The 16704-nt window shown below is 53.0% G+C and overlaps 2 protein-coding genes across 2 annotated transcripts; one reads left to right on the top strand and one right to left on the bottom strand.

The window, feature by feature from the left end:
- On the top strand, positions 1-645 carry LOC148816245 (RING finger protein 223-like). The gene has a single exon (XM_088940392.1). It carries the CDS (start codon positions 1-3, stop codon positions 643-645), a length of 645 nt encoding a protein of 214 aa, XP_088796518.1.
- A 1997-nt stretch (positions 646-2642) lies between these two features.
- On the bottom strand, positions 2643-13650 carry LOC148816246 (WD repeat-containing protein 31-like). Its single transcript, XM_088940210.1, has 11 exons — positions 13435-13650; positions 12106-12235; positions 11664-11738; positions 11300-11444; positions 10374-10474; positions 9463-9530; positions 9196-9337; positions 7656-7818; positions 6496-6664; positions 3343-3493; positions 2643-2681 (listed from the first exon to the last, which is right to left on the bottom strand). Exons 1-11 carry the CDS (start codon positions 13479-13481, stop codon positions 2643-2645), a joined length of 1230 nt encoding a protein of 409 aa, XP_088796336.1. The 5' UTR covers positions 13482-13650.
- Positions 13651-16704: the final 3054 nt, after the last annotated feature.

Here is a 16704-nt window from a genome sequence, read left to right on the forward strand (position 1 = left end):
ATGGAGCTAAAAGCAGGTCTGGCCGCCGTTTCTGCCCCCCTCCCTGCAGGGGGCGCTGCGGTGCCAGGGGCCGACGCCTTGTCCTCGGCGCCCGAGTGCCCCATCTGCTTCGCCCCCTACGACAACGCCTTCAGGACGCCCCTGCTGCTGCCCCCCTGCGCCCACACCTTCTGCCTGCAGTGCCTGGCCCAGATGTGCCTCTACCTCAAGCCCTCCCAGAGCTTCCAGTGCCCGCTCTGTCGGGCCCTCGTCCCTCTCCCCCTTGGGGGCGTCCCCGGCCTGCCCCCCAACATGGAGGTGGTGGCCCTGCTGCCCCCGGACCAGAGAGGGAGCCTGCAGCGGGTCTGGCTGGAGGGGTCGCAGCTCTGCTACTGGAAACCCCAGCCGGCTTACAACCCGGGTCCGCTGGCGCCGGGTCCCAGCCAGGACGTGCTGGTCAAGCTCCAGCTGACCGGGAGCCCCCTGGGCCAGCCAGCTCCGGGGCAGGCGGTCAACCTGGTGACGGTCAGGGCGCACCGCAGACCGCTGGCCTGCCGGGACCTGTGCCACAGCTTCTGGTGCCTGCTGCTGCTGGTCGCGGCCTGCTTTGTCTCCCTCTTCTGCGCCATCTTCTTCCCCATCTACGTCACGCGGCGCGGCCCCTGAGCGAGAGCCCCCGCCCCCTCAAAATCAGCACCACCCAAGACTATTTTTCATTTTTTTTTCCCCCTGACAGGACTCCCCCCCCCACCCCCACCCCCCGACAGGGGTATAAACCTTCAGCCTTCTGCACAAGCATCTGCATCTGGCCATGCACGCCGCACCGAGCCCCGCGACCGGACACGGGTGTGTTGGTGTCGGCTCAGGCGCGTGACGGGTGTTGTGTCTCGATCCGTCTCGCCAGGTTCCTTGTTTTTAAACCGGCAGGGCTCTGTGAACGCGTGAAGGAGAAATCTGTCGAGAATCGCGCCGCGAAAGCTGGCTTTATTGACCAAGTTAAGTATTTTTTTTTCATCATATTGAAATGCATTGGAAATCGGAATGATTCTACGTTTCAAAACCACTGCTAACGTATTTAGGGCGAGACGGGTCTGAAAGAGGTTTAAAGTTTAAATTGTTTGCAGCTTTAAAAGTTGAAGTAGAGGTGATTTTTGTAACGGATGCTTTGGCATGTTTTCAAAAGGTCGTTTGTGCCCCAGCTTTTCTTGGACGTTTCTCTTCCCTGGGTTACTTCAGTTCTTGGATATTGCAAGGTGATTTTTTTTTTCTTGAGAAAACAAACCTGTTTTTATTGCACATGGCAATAGTGCACTCTGGGTAACATAACATTAAGAACGACCCGTACTGCTGTTAATCACAGCTTGGATTGGACAATTTTCAAAAGCTTGTGAAGGGTGGTAAATCGTGCTCAAGCAGAGAGAGGCTTTGCACAGAGTAATGGAACTACCAGAGCAAAATTGAGTAACTGTGTGCTATAACTTGATGGGATGAAAGTTGAAAGATGAAAGTGTGCTATAACTTGATGGGCTGTGTTTTAAGAACACTGCTCCAGCTCTCCTTGTAGATTAAAGATATACAGGATCCAAGGAGCCAGAGTACAATTTGCTCCCAGTATGGTGAGAGGAAGTACGACACTATGAAAGTTCAGCTCAAACTGGAGACAGACTATAAATTTTGGTGGGGGAAAAAGTAAAATGAACGGTTTTCATCACTCTGGTTTCAGCTCTGGACTGAGGCTCCTTCTGTACGGAGTCTGCATGTTCCCCAGGCTTGCATGTGTTGTATCCTGGTTCTCTGGCTTCCTCCACCCTGCACAGACAACCTGACTGGGTTAAGGCGTCTCCGGGTGCTTGTGTGTGCCCCGGAGATGGACTGGTGTCCCATCCAGTGTGTGTGCTACCGAGAAAAGTAGGGTTGTGACAACCCGGAGCTATTACAGGAATAAGTGACTCTCTGCTAATGTTTCCCATTTACAGTATAATCGGAGAGCTTGGAGAGAGAGAGAGAAAACAAAATGTGGCAAATTTTGCACTGGACCAGACTGTTTCAGAAGTGGTTTGCAGGAAACTGAGTTTTTTTTTTGCCAAAAAATTTGACCTTATTGCACAAGAAGCTGTTTAAGGACATTCGGCCAGCAGTACACCTCACTGCTGAGAGCACGAAGCCGGATCTCTGTCTGAGCAGTAGCAGTGGAGGCAGGAAATTCTGTATTGTGGTGGTAATAATTAGAGCACACCTGTTATATTTGGGGAAAAATGCTGTGGTACTGCTCGAGCACGTTGCATAGCAATTAAGATTGTGAGAGGAGATAAGATCACTTTATTAGCCCTATACAATTTCTTGCATTAAGAATTTCTTTTCGCAGACCCCAGCTTGCTCTCCATGAGACACACAGACAGGGAGATTTGATTCAGCTGTGGGATTTGAACCGGCAACCTCCCAGCCACAGGCATAGATCCTGAGCCACAGAGCCCCCGCTCCGCCTAGGTGCTTTCCTAAAGTGTAACGAGCAAGAGAAACCATCTCCTCCAGCGTCTAAATCCGTTCAATTTCTACAGTTTTGTGAACGGCAGCCTGGTCTGTTTTAGTTCTGGAGGGGTGCACAGCCTGTGGGTACCTGCACCGCCTTCGCTGTTTAGTTTGCAATGGCTTGTGAAGGTTTGTTATGCAGGGAGCTGGCTTGTTTTACTCTGGAAATCAAACTGGCACAATGAAAGCAGGGCTTGAGAAGAAATCCCTGCTGATATTTTCAATTTGTTTTAAAGAAAAGCAATAATTAGTCCACTGCATTCAGGACTGTTATGGAGGGGTGTATTAGATTCTACAAGGGCTGAAAGAATAAAACGCACTATAAACTACCATCTTTTGCACAAAATAGTTCCGTTTGTCCAAAAGACTGTGTGACGTCTCTCAAATAGATTTACGTGTATTTGAGACACACACGTAATGTGTCATGTGCTTTGGAAACGTCATTGTCGTCACAATGTTTCACTTTTTTTTTTCTGTACAAAAAGATTTTTCAGACAGGTTTTCAAAATATGAATGAATCAATGAAGCTATTACAACATCATTTCTGGAATTAGGTCTTGCGTTGTGCATGATGGTTCAAAATACTTTTGTTTCATGTCTGAAAGAAGATCCATGTGGATTTTGAGGCAGGATCTAATTCCTATTAATGAGATCTTATTAAGAATCTAAGAAATTTGATCTTAATGCTTATGAATGCTACATATCTTGTGAGGGGAGAACTGCGTCTTGTGAGGTCTGAACTTTTTTTTCCCAAAATGTAAACAGGGGCTGGTGTTGATCAAGACGCGCAAGGACAACGCTGCCTTTCAAAAGTGTCGAAAATGTCGTTGGCACGTGTCCCGTGTTGCCCGGGGTGCTGCTGGTCTCCAGGCTCCAGGGAGCATCAAACAGAGGCAGGGAGGGCGTGGGTCTCAGCCTGGCCATTGTGTGTGGAGCGTGGAGCTGGCCGGGGGGGGCGTGTGAGGGCACGTTGGTGCTTGCACGACTAGGGGGCAGAGCGGAGGGGGGGGGAAGCCACAGGCTGCGAATCTGCATCAAACCACTGCTTTCCAGTCCCGGCAGGTCAGCGGGTAATGAGAACTGCAGCCGCCAGCACCACAGGAACACGTGTGACAGCCATAGATGACGAAGAGGGGTAAATATCCGGATGGACAGACAGGGAAATGGATAGAGAGAAAAACTAGTCTGGATCGACCGTCTCGGTCATCGATTTTGTGATTTCCGAAAATGAGGGGGAGAGAGACGGCGGTCTGCCTCCAGGCGTTCAAAACCATAAATTCACGTTGCGTTTTCAGAACCAAAAGCTCTAGAAAACATTTTCTTAACTCTATTCAGATGAAGGCCTTGGTTAAAAAGGGCTGGGAAAGTGGGGGGCCTGATTGTGCTATTTTTTCCGGGAGAACAAAAGGAAACCAGCAAATGTTGTGCTCAATTGACCTTTTATAACTTGGATCGAAGAGGGTCATCAACATTGTCCATCTGGGACCTTTCTTGGATTTTTCCCTCTCACCCCTTGATGGGACACGCTGAGACAATTCCATTTCCTGAGGCCGAAATATAGACTGGTTTCAACTCTGGACTGGGGCTCCTTCTGTACGGAGTCTGCATGTTCCCCAGGCTTGCATGTGTTGTATCCTGGTTCTCCGGTTTCCTCCACCCTGCACCGACAACCTGACTGGGTTAAGGCGTCTCCTTGTACTTGTGTGTGCCCGCTGATGAACTGGTGTCCCATCCAGTGTGTGGAATTCTCCAGTCTTTGAGAGCTGCAGGAGACAGGCCCAACCCCGCACCCAGTTACAGCTTGAAGTCAAAATTAATGGGGCGAGTAGCCACTGAAGCTCCTGCGTTTTCGCCCTCTTCATCCTGCCTACCCCTGCACCCAGTATCATCCCTGCAGCCTCGACCTGTGCTCTGCTCTCCTTAATCACTTCTGAGCTGCTGCGGAGATCACGAGCAGGAGCCCTTGGGCACTCTGGAAGGGCAGGGGCTTTAATGAGCGGGTCTTGCCTTGAAACGCTCCGAACGATGTTTGCAAATGCACTGGAGTGTCAAATGTGTATTCACTTTTTTTTTTCTTTTCCCAAACTCAGACGCACACTGAACCAGATCAGCCCGGAGATTATGCGCGCACACACGCATTTTTTAGGAACCAATGCTCAACTCACAGAACTAAAGACGTTTTTTTTACAGAGGTCTATTTCCATGCTGAACACCAAATAGCACTGATAAAGATCTGCTCTCTGCAGAACAGGTTTGCTGTATACAAAGGAGAAAGCTGCAGCATTGGTACTGCTAACAACTTCATATAGTGTTTATTCCAAAAACGCAAAACAGAGACACAACAGCACAGTGTCACAGCAGTGTTACAACTTTTCTATTCAAAATGTTTACAATTCATTATTTCGCAGTACGAAAACCCCCTGGAGTGACCAGGGAGGAAACAGTTAATTGCACATTACCTGATAAAAACTAAAATCAGTAGTCTTTGCTCTGTACAATAGGCAGAAAGTAAATGAAGAACTGAATTAATTCGCTGGTTCTTGCTGAGAAAAACAGTGATTCAGTAATCAGCGGGTGTATTTAGCACCTGTGGCCTACAAGAGGGAGTTCAGAAATGCTGAATCGGAATCTGAAGTCTTCAGCTCTTCTTATTGCTAGTTTTATTGTTTTACTCCTATTAAAATAAATTAGTGCTGTATTCAACATTTTGCAGATTTGGACCATTTTTTATTCTGTTTGAAAGTGCAGTTGCAGAGTTTGAGTATACAGTGCGAATTCAGGTTGTCGGGTGCCAGACTGTCCTTCTTTGCACCACTGGTTAGGGCTTGGCAGAAGACTGTGTCATTTCCAGCATAAGAAAGGTGGCCTTCAATAACATGCATTCAGATAACAAGACACTAATTGATCTTTGCAGTTAAACCTCAGCATACAAACATAGCAATCTACAACATGCACTGTTTTCCTAGAGGTGATTCCATGTTCAACAGTTTCATCTTTAAAATGTAAAATTCAGTCTACTTATGCAATTGCTTTTTATTTACCAGATGAACCTGAGATCTAGACCACTTCTAAAGGAAGAACCATCGCATTATCTATTTGCATGTAGCTGATTATCTGCGTTACTTAACTCGCTTTTTTTCCCTGTCTGTAAGCTTAACTTTAATCGCCTAAGCTAAGGCGCTCAACAGATGTTTCACAAGAAAGCAGGGGAGAGGTAGTAGGGGAACTACAAGGCTATTTTTATATTGCAGGGTTAGAAAGAATCGGGATCGAGGAAGTGCATTTCAGACCCCAAAGACAGTAAAATAGACACAGTAATTTGTAAAACCTCCCAATTACATCACAAAATAGACTCAATTTCCAGGTCTGCGCAGGCGCCATGTTCTGCGATTCAGATCGAGGCAACAAACCTCCCGGGGGTGTTGTGCAGCCCCATGACACTGTAAACAAGTAGGCTTGCGCATACAGCTCTTTTAATCCAATAGAAATAGTGCTCTCGGCTTGGAGATGGTTCTGCCAACAGCTACTACTCGTTAACTCCGCCTCCAGATCACGGCGTGGGACATTTCCGCTGCACGACCTGTACTTATCCGCTCGCCCATCCCAGTACAGCAGTCGTCGCGGTGACTAGTGAGCAGGAAGGGCCGTTCTTGCAAACTCTCGCTCTAGTGAGCAGGAAGCGCCTTTCCCCCACGTTCCCCATTTTGTGCTTAATTTGAAATTTGTGCATTTTGTCAATGCTGTTCATGAATCTAGTTTGTAACTGAGATTTAATAACAGGTCTGAGAAACTGGGACTGCAGCTCCCCTGTATCGGTGATCGAACCCTCCCGCGATACTCCAGGCGTGCGGCCTTGGCCACACACAGACCTTCCTCTCCAGTTCCCTGCTGGCTGCAGCCGAAGCTGCGGGCGCGTTCTTGCCGCGGGCGGGGAAGTCGCCCCCCCCCCCTCTCCTCTCCTCCGGCGCGGGCAGGTGGGCGCCTCACCAGCGGGCCTGGGCGCTCAGCCGGAGCCCCTGGCCGCCGCCGCCGCCGCGCTCCGTGCGGAGCAGGTGGACGCCCGTGTTGAAGGCGGCGCACAGCAGGCTGGCGGCGTCGCCCGCGGCGAGCGAGGACAGCGGGCCGGAGCCGTCGAGCTGCAGCGCGGCCAGGCAGGCTGCAAGAGGGCGGAGGCACAGGGAAATCCCGTCAGTCCCCAGGGCGGTCCCCGCGGAAACGAGACGAGCCCAGCGTGGGTGGTGGTAGGCAGCGAAATTATCCGCGGATCTCATCCAGCGGTTTGTCGGAAGAGGCCGGGATGTCGGATTTGACAACAGCGGGGTTGGGATGTTACCCCGGCGTCCTGGCCAAATTCCCCCCTGGCCTTTACTAATCACGGCCTCCTAACAACCCCCATCTCCGAACTGGCTCCATCACTCTGCTCTCCTCCCCACTGAGAGCTGGTGTGTGGGGAGCGGACTGGCGCAGCATCCAGGTGGGGCTGCACACTGGTGGCGGCAGTGGGATTCCCCATCACCTGTACAGCGCTTGGAGCGGAGTGTCCAGAAAAGTGCTCTGTAAGTGCAGGCTATTATAATTAAGCAATTAACAGGGCGGGGCGTCTTGTTCCAGTCCCCCACACCCCTCGGAGGAAAGAGGCGCCTCCTGTTCTCGGTTTTAAAACGCCCTTCCCCCTTGGTTTCCATGTGGCTGCTCGGGTTTGTGGGTCACCAGTGCCGCGAGGGAGACTAGTGGGGTCGACAATTGGCTGTGAGAGTGCTCTGGATTGCAAGGCCCTGTATAACAATAAAACGGAATGATTGATCGGGTGATCAGAGCCTGGACCCTGAACCCTTCCAGAGATGCCTTTCATCGCGGCGGGGGGGGGGGGGGAATAAGGGGCAATTTTGAAGCGGTGTGGTGCGTCTAACACAAGAGGGGGTGACTGGCAGGCGTGTTACCCGGCTGTCGTGCTCTCACTCTTATCCTGGAGCAAGATCAGTCTCTCTTTATTAGGGCGAGAGACCTCCAATGTGCTATAGCACCCCGCCGCGGGATTCGTGACGCCCCCCCCGTCCCCGTCCCTGAATCGCGGTCGGTCGAGCCCCCCCCCCCCATCCCCGAACGCCGCCTCTTGCGGTCAGTCGGGGGCCGGCCCCGGGCCCTACCTGCGGAGCTCTGGTCCCAGACCCTCACGGAGCCGTCGTGGGAGGAGGTGGCCAGGGCCGGGGGCGAGCCGGGGCGAGCCGGCAGGAAGAGGCAGCAGGAGGCGCTGTGCAGGTGGCCGCGGTACTCGCACGCCCAGGCGCCGGTCTGCCGCAGGTCCCACAGCTACGCCGCACACAGCGCGAGAGAGCAAGACGGGGGTGTGGGAGAGCGGGGGGGAGCACGGGAGCCCCCCCCTCCCCGAGTGGCATGCAAGGACAGGGGGGTTGGTTCGGCTCAGGGCAGCAGCAAACAGACCCATCTGATCACGGGAACAGGGAAAGGTTTATTCCCTGCTGCAGGGAACAGGAAAGAGACCACCTTTCGGCTGCAGAGCTCTCTTCAGGCGTCTCCTTGCTTTACCTTTCAGCAGGGAATAAACCTTTCCCTCTTCCTCCCTTTGCAGCGCCTACGTGTCAATGCAGCTCCCGGCTCGAACGTTGACTAATCTTTTCATCGGCTCCGGCCTGTTTTCCGACGCCAGCACGTTCACTGCCAAACGTCTTAACAGAAATGAGTATTATTAATAAGTCACTGAACGTTTCTGAAAGGCAGGTTGGCGGGGGGGGGTGCTCGGTCTTTAAGGGGAAGCTTCCAACAGCACAACCCCTTCACCGAGAGAGACCCACACCCTTGTAACCAGCCTTACTGGTGCACGTCGCTGGCAACGCTAACTCTGCCGCGGGAGGGTCTCGGCTCGTGAAGCGAAGAAGGGGCCAGCAGGAGGAAAAGGAGAGTTTTGACTCCAGAACTTTGGACCATTTTCTTTCGACCAGCCTCGTTGTGGGAGAGCACACTCCAGTGTTAAAGCCGCTCTCTCTCACTGCTGCTGAAACCTGTATTAGCATAACGGCTTTATTGATGGACTGTGCCCTTAAGGTAAGAGCAGAATGACTGCAAATTATTGATTAACATGCTGACACAATTCTCAGCAGGAACACGGAAAGAACAGTTGCCTAAGCAATACGGTTCCAGGCAACAAGGCGTCCCTGTCAGCGACGGTAACTTGCCGTGAGAGTACGGGAAACCGCACTGTGGTGTCACGTAACAGGATGACACCTTTCTCACATCAAGCATTCCTCTTAGCTACAGGCCTACATTCTGCGAATCGGTGTTTCCACCACGGCCTGTTTTCAATCCCATCTCTGATCCACTCTCCCACTGTCCATTTTCCAGGGCATAGACGGACACAAACGCACCCATGGGTACACTCACGCCAGGGCCGGTTTTCCCAGAAGCCAGTTAACCTTACCACATGTCTTTGGACAGGGGCAGCCCCCAGGGGAGACCCACATGGACTGCGAGAGACCATGCAAACTCCACACAGACAGCACCCCTGGTCAGGAATCGAACCTGGGGCCCCAGCTCTACAAGGTGGCAGTGCTAAGTGGTGTGCCGCCCTCTGGTACACTACCCGGCTGGGAATCCGGGAGTGGACACTCAGGCTGTAAGCGTGAAGCTCCTGGCCGGAGACTGGCGCCCTGCGCCCCCTCGCCCCCTTACCGTGGCCTCGCACCCCTGTCCCCCGAATCCGTTGCTGCAGCTCAGGCAGTACCGCGCGTCCGGGCTCACGTCGCAGTGCGTCTGGATGTGCTGCTTCGCGGGGAAGGCGCTGGCCACCCGGAGGCAGCGGCTGTCCCACAGCCTGCGGGGGGCGGGGGGAGACGACGAGAAAAAACGGGGCGGCCTCAGTGATCCCGTGGCGCTGCTCAGGACGCCCCCCCCCCCCCACGGGGGAGGCAGGCGCAGTGCTGACGGCGGGCTACGCACCTGATCGTTTTGTCCTCGGACGTCTGCAGGATGCAGGAGCTGCCAGGAACCCAGCAGAGGTGTGTCACCTGGGCAAAGAGAGGGGCAGGGCTGTGTGAAGACCCAGGCCCGGGGTGGGGGGGGCACAGTATCTCCATCTGCTGTCCCAAACTGATTACCAGCCTCCCCTCGTTTGTCACCCTCCTTCTGTACCCTCCTTCAGACCGGTTCTCAAATCTCGTTAACAAAATCAATTCTAGAACCGTTTTACCAAATTTCAAATTACACACAAATTCAGGAACCTTGTGCACAAACTTGCATTTTGCATTCGAGTTCCCACAAATTGCGCCGTGAGGCGGCCCTTCCTGCTCACTAGTCACCGCCCTGACTGATGTACTGTGATGTACGCGCGGATGAGTACAGGTTTTGCAGCAGAGGCGTTCCAAGGTGATCTGCAGGCAGAGTTAACAAGGAAGTAGTATTTGTTGGCAAAACTGTCCCGAACCTGAGAGCGATAGTTCTATTGAATTAAAAGAGCTGGATTCACAAGCCTGCTTGTGTACAATGGCACAGGGCTGCTTCATGTCACGAGAGGTTTTGTTGCCTTGTTCTGAATCGCAGAACATGGCGCCACGCAGACCTGGACATTTTGTGATCTAAATGGGAGGTTTTACAAGTTACTGGTGTGCATTTAACCTTCACTGTGGTTTGAAATGCCCTCATCAGTGCTGATTCTTTCTTATCAATATCATCTCACTGGCTTATCGGCAGTAATGCGTCCTCTGAGACGCCCAAGAATTCCTTGAGCTTCCCCTTTCTCCTTCGGGATCTGCAGTTTTCAGCAGGAAGGCCCAAGGGATGGCGAAGGGCCTCTCATCTCGCAGCATGGGACTGGGGGCCAGTGGGGCCGCTGACCGCACAGCCTCTCTTACCAGGTTTCTGGAAATGGAGTTTTTCAGCAGCATCTCCCCGGATTCGATGTCCCACAGGCACAGGGAATTGTCCCGGGACCCTGTGCAGAGCCGAGAGACGTCTGGGACGACACAAATCATAGCATTGTTTTACACCTCAAAATGCCATCAAATTAGAAGAGCACTCAGGTTGTTTTTGATTTATTTAAGCTGGGTCACGGTCTTGCATGGGACTCTGGTAGGTTCCGTTAACAGTGGCGTAACGGTGTAATTATTTATAACAGTCCTGTAAAATGTATTTCCATTTTGGCAGAGCTAGTCTGTCAGTGTCTGTTTATGGAATTAAACATAATGCTGGGAGAGCTGTTGGTGGGGGCCAGTAGGGGGCGCTCACCCTGGAGTCTGTATGGGTCCTAATGCCCTAGTAGAGTGAGGGGGATACTGTAAAAAACCGCCATGCTTTGGATGAGAGGTAAAACCGAGGTCCTGACTCTTGTGGTCATTAAAAACCATAGGGAGTTTTTCTAAAAGAGTAAGGATGTGTATCAAGGTGTCCTGCCCAAATTCCCCCCTGGCCTTTACCAGTCATGGCCTCCTAATAACCCCCACCTCTGAACTGGCTCCATCACTCTGCTCTCCTCCCCACTGAGAGCTGGTGTGTGGGGGGAGCGGACTGGCGCATCATCCAGGTGGGGGCTGCACACTACTGGTGGTGGAGGGGATCCCCAATTCCTGTTTTCCCTGTATTACTATTTCACCAGAGTTTTCCTGGTTCCCAACAATGATCCCCGTAAGTTACATGTTCACAGTAAGCTATGTGTCATATTGGAGAATTATCAAACATAACCTAACGATTTTTCTAATAAAAGGCTGTTTGCTGGTCGCGGTTTCTGCACGGCTGTGTCATCGCGGCGTCTCTCATACCGGCGAGTGTGCAGTGTTCCCACCTGGACTGACCGCCAGGCCGCTGACCACCAGGTCGTGCCCACAGAACCTCCCAACGGGCTGGTCCCCTCTGTCCAGATCCCACATAAGGACGGTCTTGTCCCTGGAAGAGCTGAAGACCCTCCTGGAGCTGTAGACACACCCCACCTGCGCAGACAGCGGGCAGTCAGCGACCCCACAGAGCAAGGCATGGGGGAGAGGAGCAGCTCAGGAAGCAGGGAAAAATCGCCTCCTCTTTCTCCACACAGAGAAAGAGATAGGGACGGAGCTTGTGAGGACTATGAGTTCACAGATCCACCGAGGACAGGGATCGTCAGCTTCTGACCATATCGGGCGTTTGTTCGGGACTGCAGCCGATAAACCAACCTTCGTCACCTCCCTCGTATGGCCCTGAAGCCTCTGGTACAGCCGGCCCGACCTCCAGTTGTACACTACAACCGCCTGGGAGGAAAGAGATGGCGATGAGTGCTTGCCGGGTAGGCTCCGGCTCTCCGCGGGTACATTCCCGTACGGTATAGAGTGGTTTGGCAACGGACGTGACATCAAGGCCCGATCTTGTGAAGGAAGCCAAGTAGAGAAACTTTCTTTTAGCGGAGAAATGTTGCCAAGGTTATATTCCCTACTAGCGAGTTTTAAAGGAGACAGGTTGATGGATTCCACCCAGGCAACAGAAATCTTCACGCCTCATCACACAAGGCTCCACAGTGTCCCTTTACAGAGGAAACGTGGGCTCATCTTCTAATAGGGAGGCTGAGGATGGGTGCCCCCCCCACCCACCAAGGGAGAATCGCCATACACCCCCTGTTACCTTGTCACTTCCCCCAGATACGCAGAGGTCGGAGGTCAAAGCCGCCACTGAGTTGACGGCGCCACTGTGCGCGGCGCTGTACTGCACCTCCTGCTCACCGGGAGGGCTGTCTTCGGCCCCCATCACGCCCCTGCAAAGACACAATTATTCCCCTTCTGGGCGGTGAAAACGGGCGGAGCGGTGGCCCGCTGGCTCGGGATCTGTGCCTGTGACTGGAAGGTTGCCGGTTCAAATCCTGTAGCCGGCAGAGGAATCCTTCTCCGTTGGGCCCCTGAGCAAGGCCCTTCACCCCAGCTGCTCCAGGGGCGCCGTGTAAATGGCCGACCCTGCGCTCTGACCCCCAGCTTCTCTCCCTGTCTGTGTGTCTCATGGAGAGCAAGCTGGGGTCTGCGAAAAGACACATTCCTAATGCAAGAAACTGTATAGGGCTGATAAAGTGATCTGATCTTAACTAAGTGCAGCTACAGAGGAGAGGGTCTCGTTATTCAGACGAACAGCTGGTTCAATCTAGGAGGCACCTCACTGATCTAAAGCTGTTTTTTTCCTGGGCCTGGCCCCCCACCTCCGCCTCCCTGCCATCACGTCATCCTGTCCGTTTTTCACAGCCTGAAAGCAGGACCTCCGAAGTTGTCAGGTGCTGCCGTACATCAGGGTGTGACCAGTGCCTCACTACAATCCTGCACTTTTCCCAATCTGGACTGGGTTTTACACAGACACACCCGGGCCTCCTTTCTAGATACATCAGCTGAAGACCAAGGGTAATAATAAAGATGTTGGGGATACACACTGACGTGTAATGAAAACGCAAATCGACGTTTTGCGGCAGTAGCTTGCTGGGCGCATGCTTCGTCCTATTTACGGATAAGCCTGCTGGCTCAGTAGTATCGTTCCTTGGGATAGCGCAATACTGGATTTCATAAACCTGCCAAGCACTTTATGACTAGTATTAATTATGATTTATCATTACGTCTAGTGTCCCGCACTGAATTAAAATGGCCAAAATGAGCCGATGAAGAGCCGGCAAAAACTGCTGTTCCCAAAGGTCACACTTTGAGTTAACACAACCCAGTGAAAGATCAGTCATAATAATCGCTTGCACTTATATAGCGCTTTTCTGGACACTCCACTCCAAGCGCTTTACAGGTCATGGGGAATCCCACTACCGCCACCAATGTGCAGCCCCACAGAGGGACCGCCAGGGAAATGACGCTAGAAATCCGGTACGAACTAAATAACCCCGGCAAAGTAAGTGCCCGTCGGAATCTTGGGATCGAGATAACAGCGTGGGGGCGATTCGAGGTGGCGGCCCCGCCCGGGGGTGACCCCTACCTGTAGGCCGATGTCCGTCGCCTGACCTTGCTCTGCCGCTTCCCCATGTCCGCGCACGCCCGGTCAGGAGTCGGGGTGCGTGGTGCGCCGGCGCCCCCCCGCCCCAGCCAGTCAGCTGGGTCACGGCCTGCCTCCGGGTGCCATCGCCACCCCCTCCCACCACCACCACCACCGGAAGGGCCTGGCGGAGAGCAGTGACCGGCCCGGCCACGTCCCTTGGATCTGCGAGGGTGTGGGGGGAGGAGGGAGAGAGGAGACGGTTATTTCTGACCCGCGGGGATCCGACACCCCCTCCAGCCCTGTCCCCACCCCCCGCACCCCAACTCTCGGGAGACGAGCGCCCGCCGGCTGGACCGCTCGTCCCAGAAGCAGGTGCACGTCGGCTGGGGTCAACAGGGGGTCAATCCTATTACTCCGCATTACGGCTCAGTAGGATAAGCAGCTGGTGAGCGAAGGCCCTGCCGCGCTCTCTCTGTCTCCTCTGTGTCTCCCCAGCAAGTTTCCACAAGCTGAGCCTGCGGGATTCTGATCTCCCGGCTGCCATTTGCAGGAAAAGCCTCCGTTTGCCCACAAGCAGCTTTTAATGGGGACTGCCGCTGTGTGTCCCGAGACTCTCGGTATCTTACAGCCCCTAAAGGGTTGGCATTGAGAGGCGGGGAGGTGGGACTGTGGCTCAGGATCTGTGCCTGTGGCTGGGAGGTTGCCGGTTCAAATCCCGCGGCCGGCAGAGGAATCCTACTCCGTTGGGCCCCCGAGCAAGGCCCTTAACCCCAGCTGCTCCAGGGGCGCTGTATAAATGGCTGACCCTGCGCTCTGACCCCCAGCTTCTCCCCCTGTCTGTGTGTCTCATGGAGAGCAAGCTGGGGTCTGCGAAAAGACAAATTCCTAATGCAAGAAACTGTTTATGGCCAATGAAGTGATCTGATCTTATCCCCTAAGTAAGTAGAATTACTTTCTTTTCCCACAGCTAATGTAGAACCTCCTCAAGTCCTGGGCTGGCGGCTATTTCAGCATTTGTTCTCCTTTGTCCCTCGTTTGGAATACGGTGCACAGTTCCGGCCAGCAGGTGGCAGAAGAGACGTTCCTGCTCTGGAGCCCTCCCGGAGAGGAGCAGCAACAAGTACGGGGCAGCGCATTTGGACCTGAGAGCCGGCGGCGCTTCTTTACACAAAGGGCGGTGGGAGGAGGGAGCAAGACGCGCAGTTCGCGCGGGTGAAGCCGCTGCTCTTTCACTGAAAGGCAGCGGTTAGCGACTCACTGCAAAGTCCCAGGAGCTACCGAACGGCCCCGGCTCGCTTGGCATTATTGCGGTGTTCCTGCGAATGTAACACACTTGGCACAGCATCGCCAAAGAGCGGTGGTACCGGCAGGAAAGAGTCAGTACCGCCGCTTAGGACGCAGAGGAGGAAGAGGGTGGCTGTAAGAGAGACCGGCACAAGGCACGACTCTCGGGTGTGAAGAAACTCAACCTGCCCGCATTTGCATGTTGCAAATACTGTGTTATTTGTACGGCGCGATTAGGGAGCGGAATCTGAGCTGGGGGGGGTCGGAGCTGGTTTGCATGAGCTCGAAGGATACAAGTCTCGTACGAACAGCCGCACAAGCGACTGAAACGCCGTGAGGAGCGGCACCGTCTCCCGTCCAAGACACGTCTGGAGCTGCCAGCGCTGCGTGTGCGCGCTCGGATTTCAGAGATCCGCAAATACCGGCCGGTTATTACAGTTCTACTGCGTGCGATTCAGATTTCAGGCTCAGAAATGCTTTAAATATATAAATATAGAGAGAGAGAAAAAAAAATACAGAGGCTGTCTCTCACCCGGCAAGGGATGCTGAAGTCTCTCACCCGTTAAAAAAGCAGATAGCTAGCCGTGGCTGCTCGGGCGCCCCTCCACACTCTGGAGTGCCAGCTGTATTCGGAGCTACACGCGTAGTGTCCAGCACACGCGTGGGGCTGGACATGCAGGGACTGCTGCTGCTCCCCTCGCGGCGCCCGGACGTTCCACTTCCTTAGCGACGCTTTCCCCCGTAACCAGGGGCCCGAGGGGAGAGGGGGGGGGGGCAGCTCACGTGACCGAGGGTGCCAGGCAGCACGCCCCGGCCCGAGCGAGGGCGCGCCTTTAACGTGACAAGCCGCCAGGTGCCGCGCCTAGCGGACACTGCGCCTTAGTCAAATACAACATGCAAAATGAAAGCTGTCGTTGCAGCGATGGGGCTCTCTTTATCCCCGTGTATACACCCTCCGGACGTACCTGTGAGAAGCACGGGGCAGGCTAATCGGCTAACCTCTAAATGAACAGTTCAGGTGGGCGGCTGCGTCAGCACGCGTAGGCTGCAAAGGAACAAGTAATAGGATTATTCCCTGCTGAAAAGAGAAGAAAGAGAACACAGCGTTTCGGCCGTGGTGCCTCCTTCAGGTGGTCAGACCTGAAGAAGGCTCCACGGCCGAAACGTTGTGTTTTCTTTCTTCTCTTTTCAGCATGGGATAAACCTATTACTTGTTCTTCTAAATAAAAAAGTACTTAACTCTCTCCCTCTTCTGCTTTGAAATCAACATCTAAAATCCATATTTGTTTACCCATCGGGAGTTTTGCTTATGTGGTTTACTAGTATTATATGAGGGAAAAAAATGCTCTTCATCAGAGAAAATAGTTCCTCATTATGAATGATGATAAAGTCGACACTTCCTGAGAATATTTCTTTCAATTTTTTTTATTGAACATCAATACAAAGGAGATCACCTGAGCCTTTGGCCTTATTTTTGAAGACTTTAATGGAATTTAAGCAAAATTGCATTTACACCTTATAAGCATTAAAGGTGTGAATAGCAACAGACCGTTCTGTGTATATAATACATGCTTTTTCATATTACATCTGCCAGTGAGTACAACATAACATCAAACTCCTGAAATCCGACATTCACCTTTAAATGCTTAAAGATCCAAGTTCTGCGACTCTAAGCCGACACAACTTTGTATATATTGTAACGAATTCTACAATATCCACAAATAAACGAATCTAGAAAGCGTCGTGAGAATATCACAGTAGTCATTTGATCAAATACGCGGCACTGATGAATGTGTGTATATATATACAGGCACAGAATGTTTTGTAACATAGTCCTATGCCGAATAATTACCGGCCGAAATCCACACGTTTGCTGTACACGTCATGTGTAACGGGTTTTGCGGCACGGAGCGAACAAGCGGCACCGCTCCCGAAGGTTCCGAGGTGGGGGGGGGGAGCATTTCCGCGGGGCGCTCGCTTCCGACG

The sequence above is a fragment of the Atractosteus spatula genome, chromosome 23 (assembly GCF_055471065.1).
Source record: "Atractosteus spatula isolate fAtrSpa1 chromosome 23, fAtrSpa1.hap1, whole genome shotgun sequence".
Taxonomy (NCBI): domain Eukaryota; kingdom Metazoa; phylum Chordata; class Actinopteri; order Semionotiformes; family Lepisosteidae; genus Atractosteus; species Atractosteus spatula.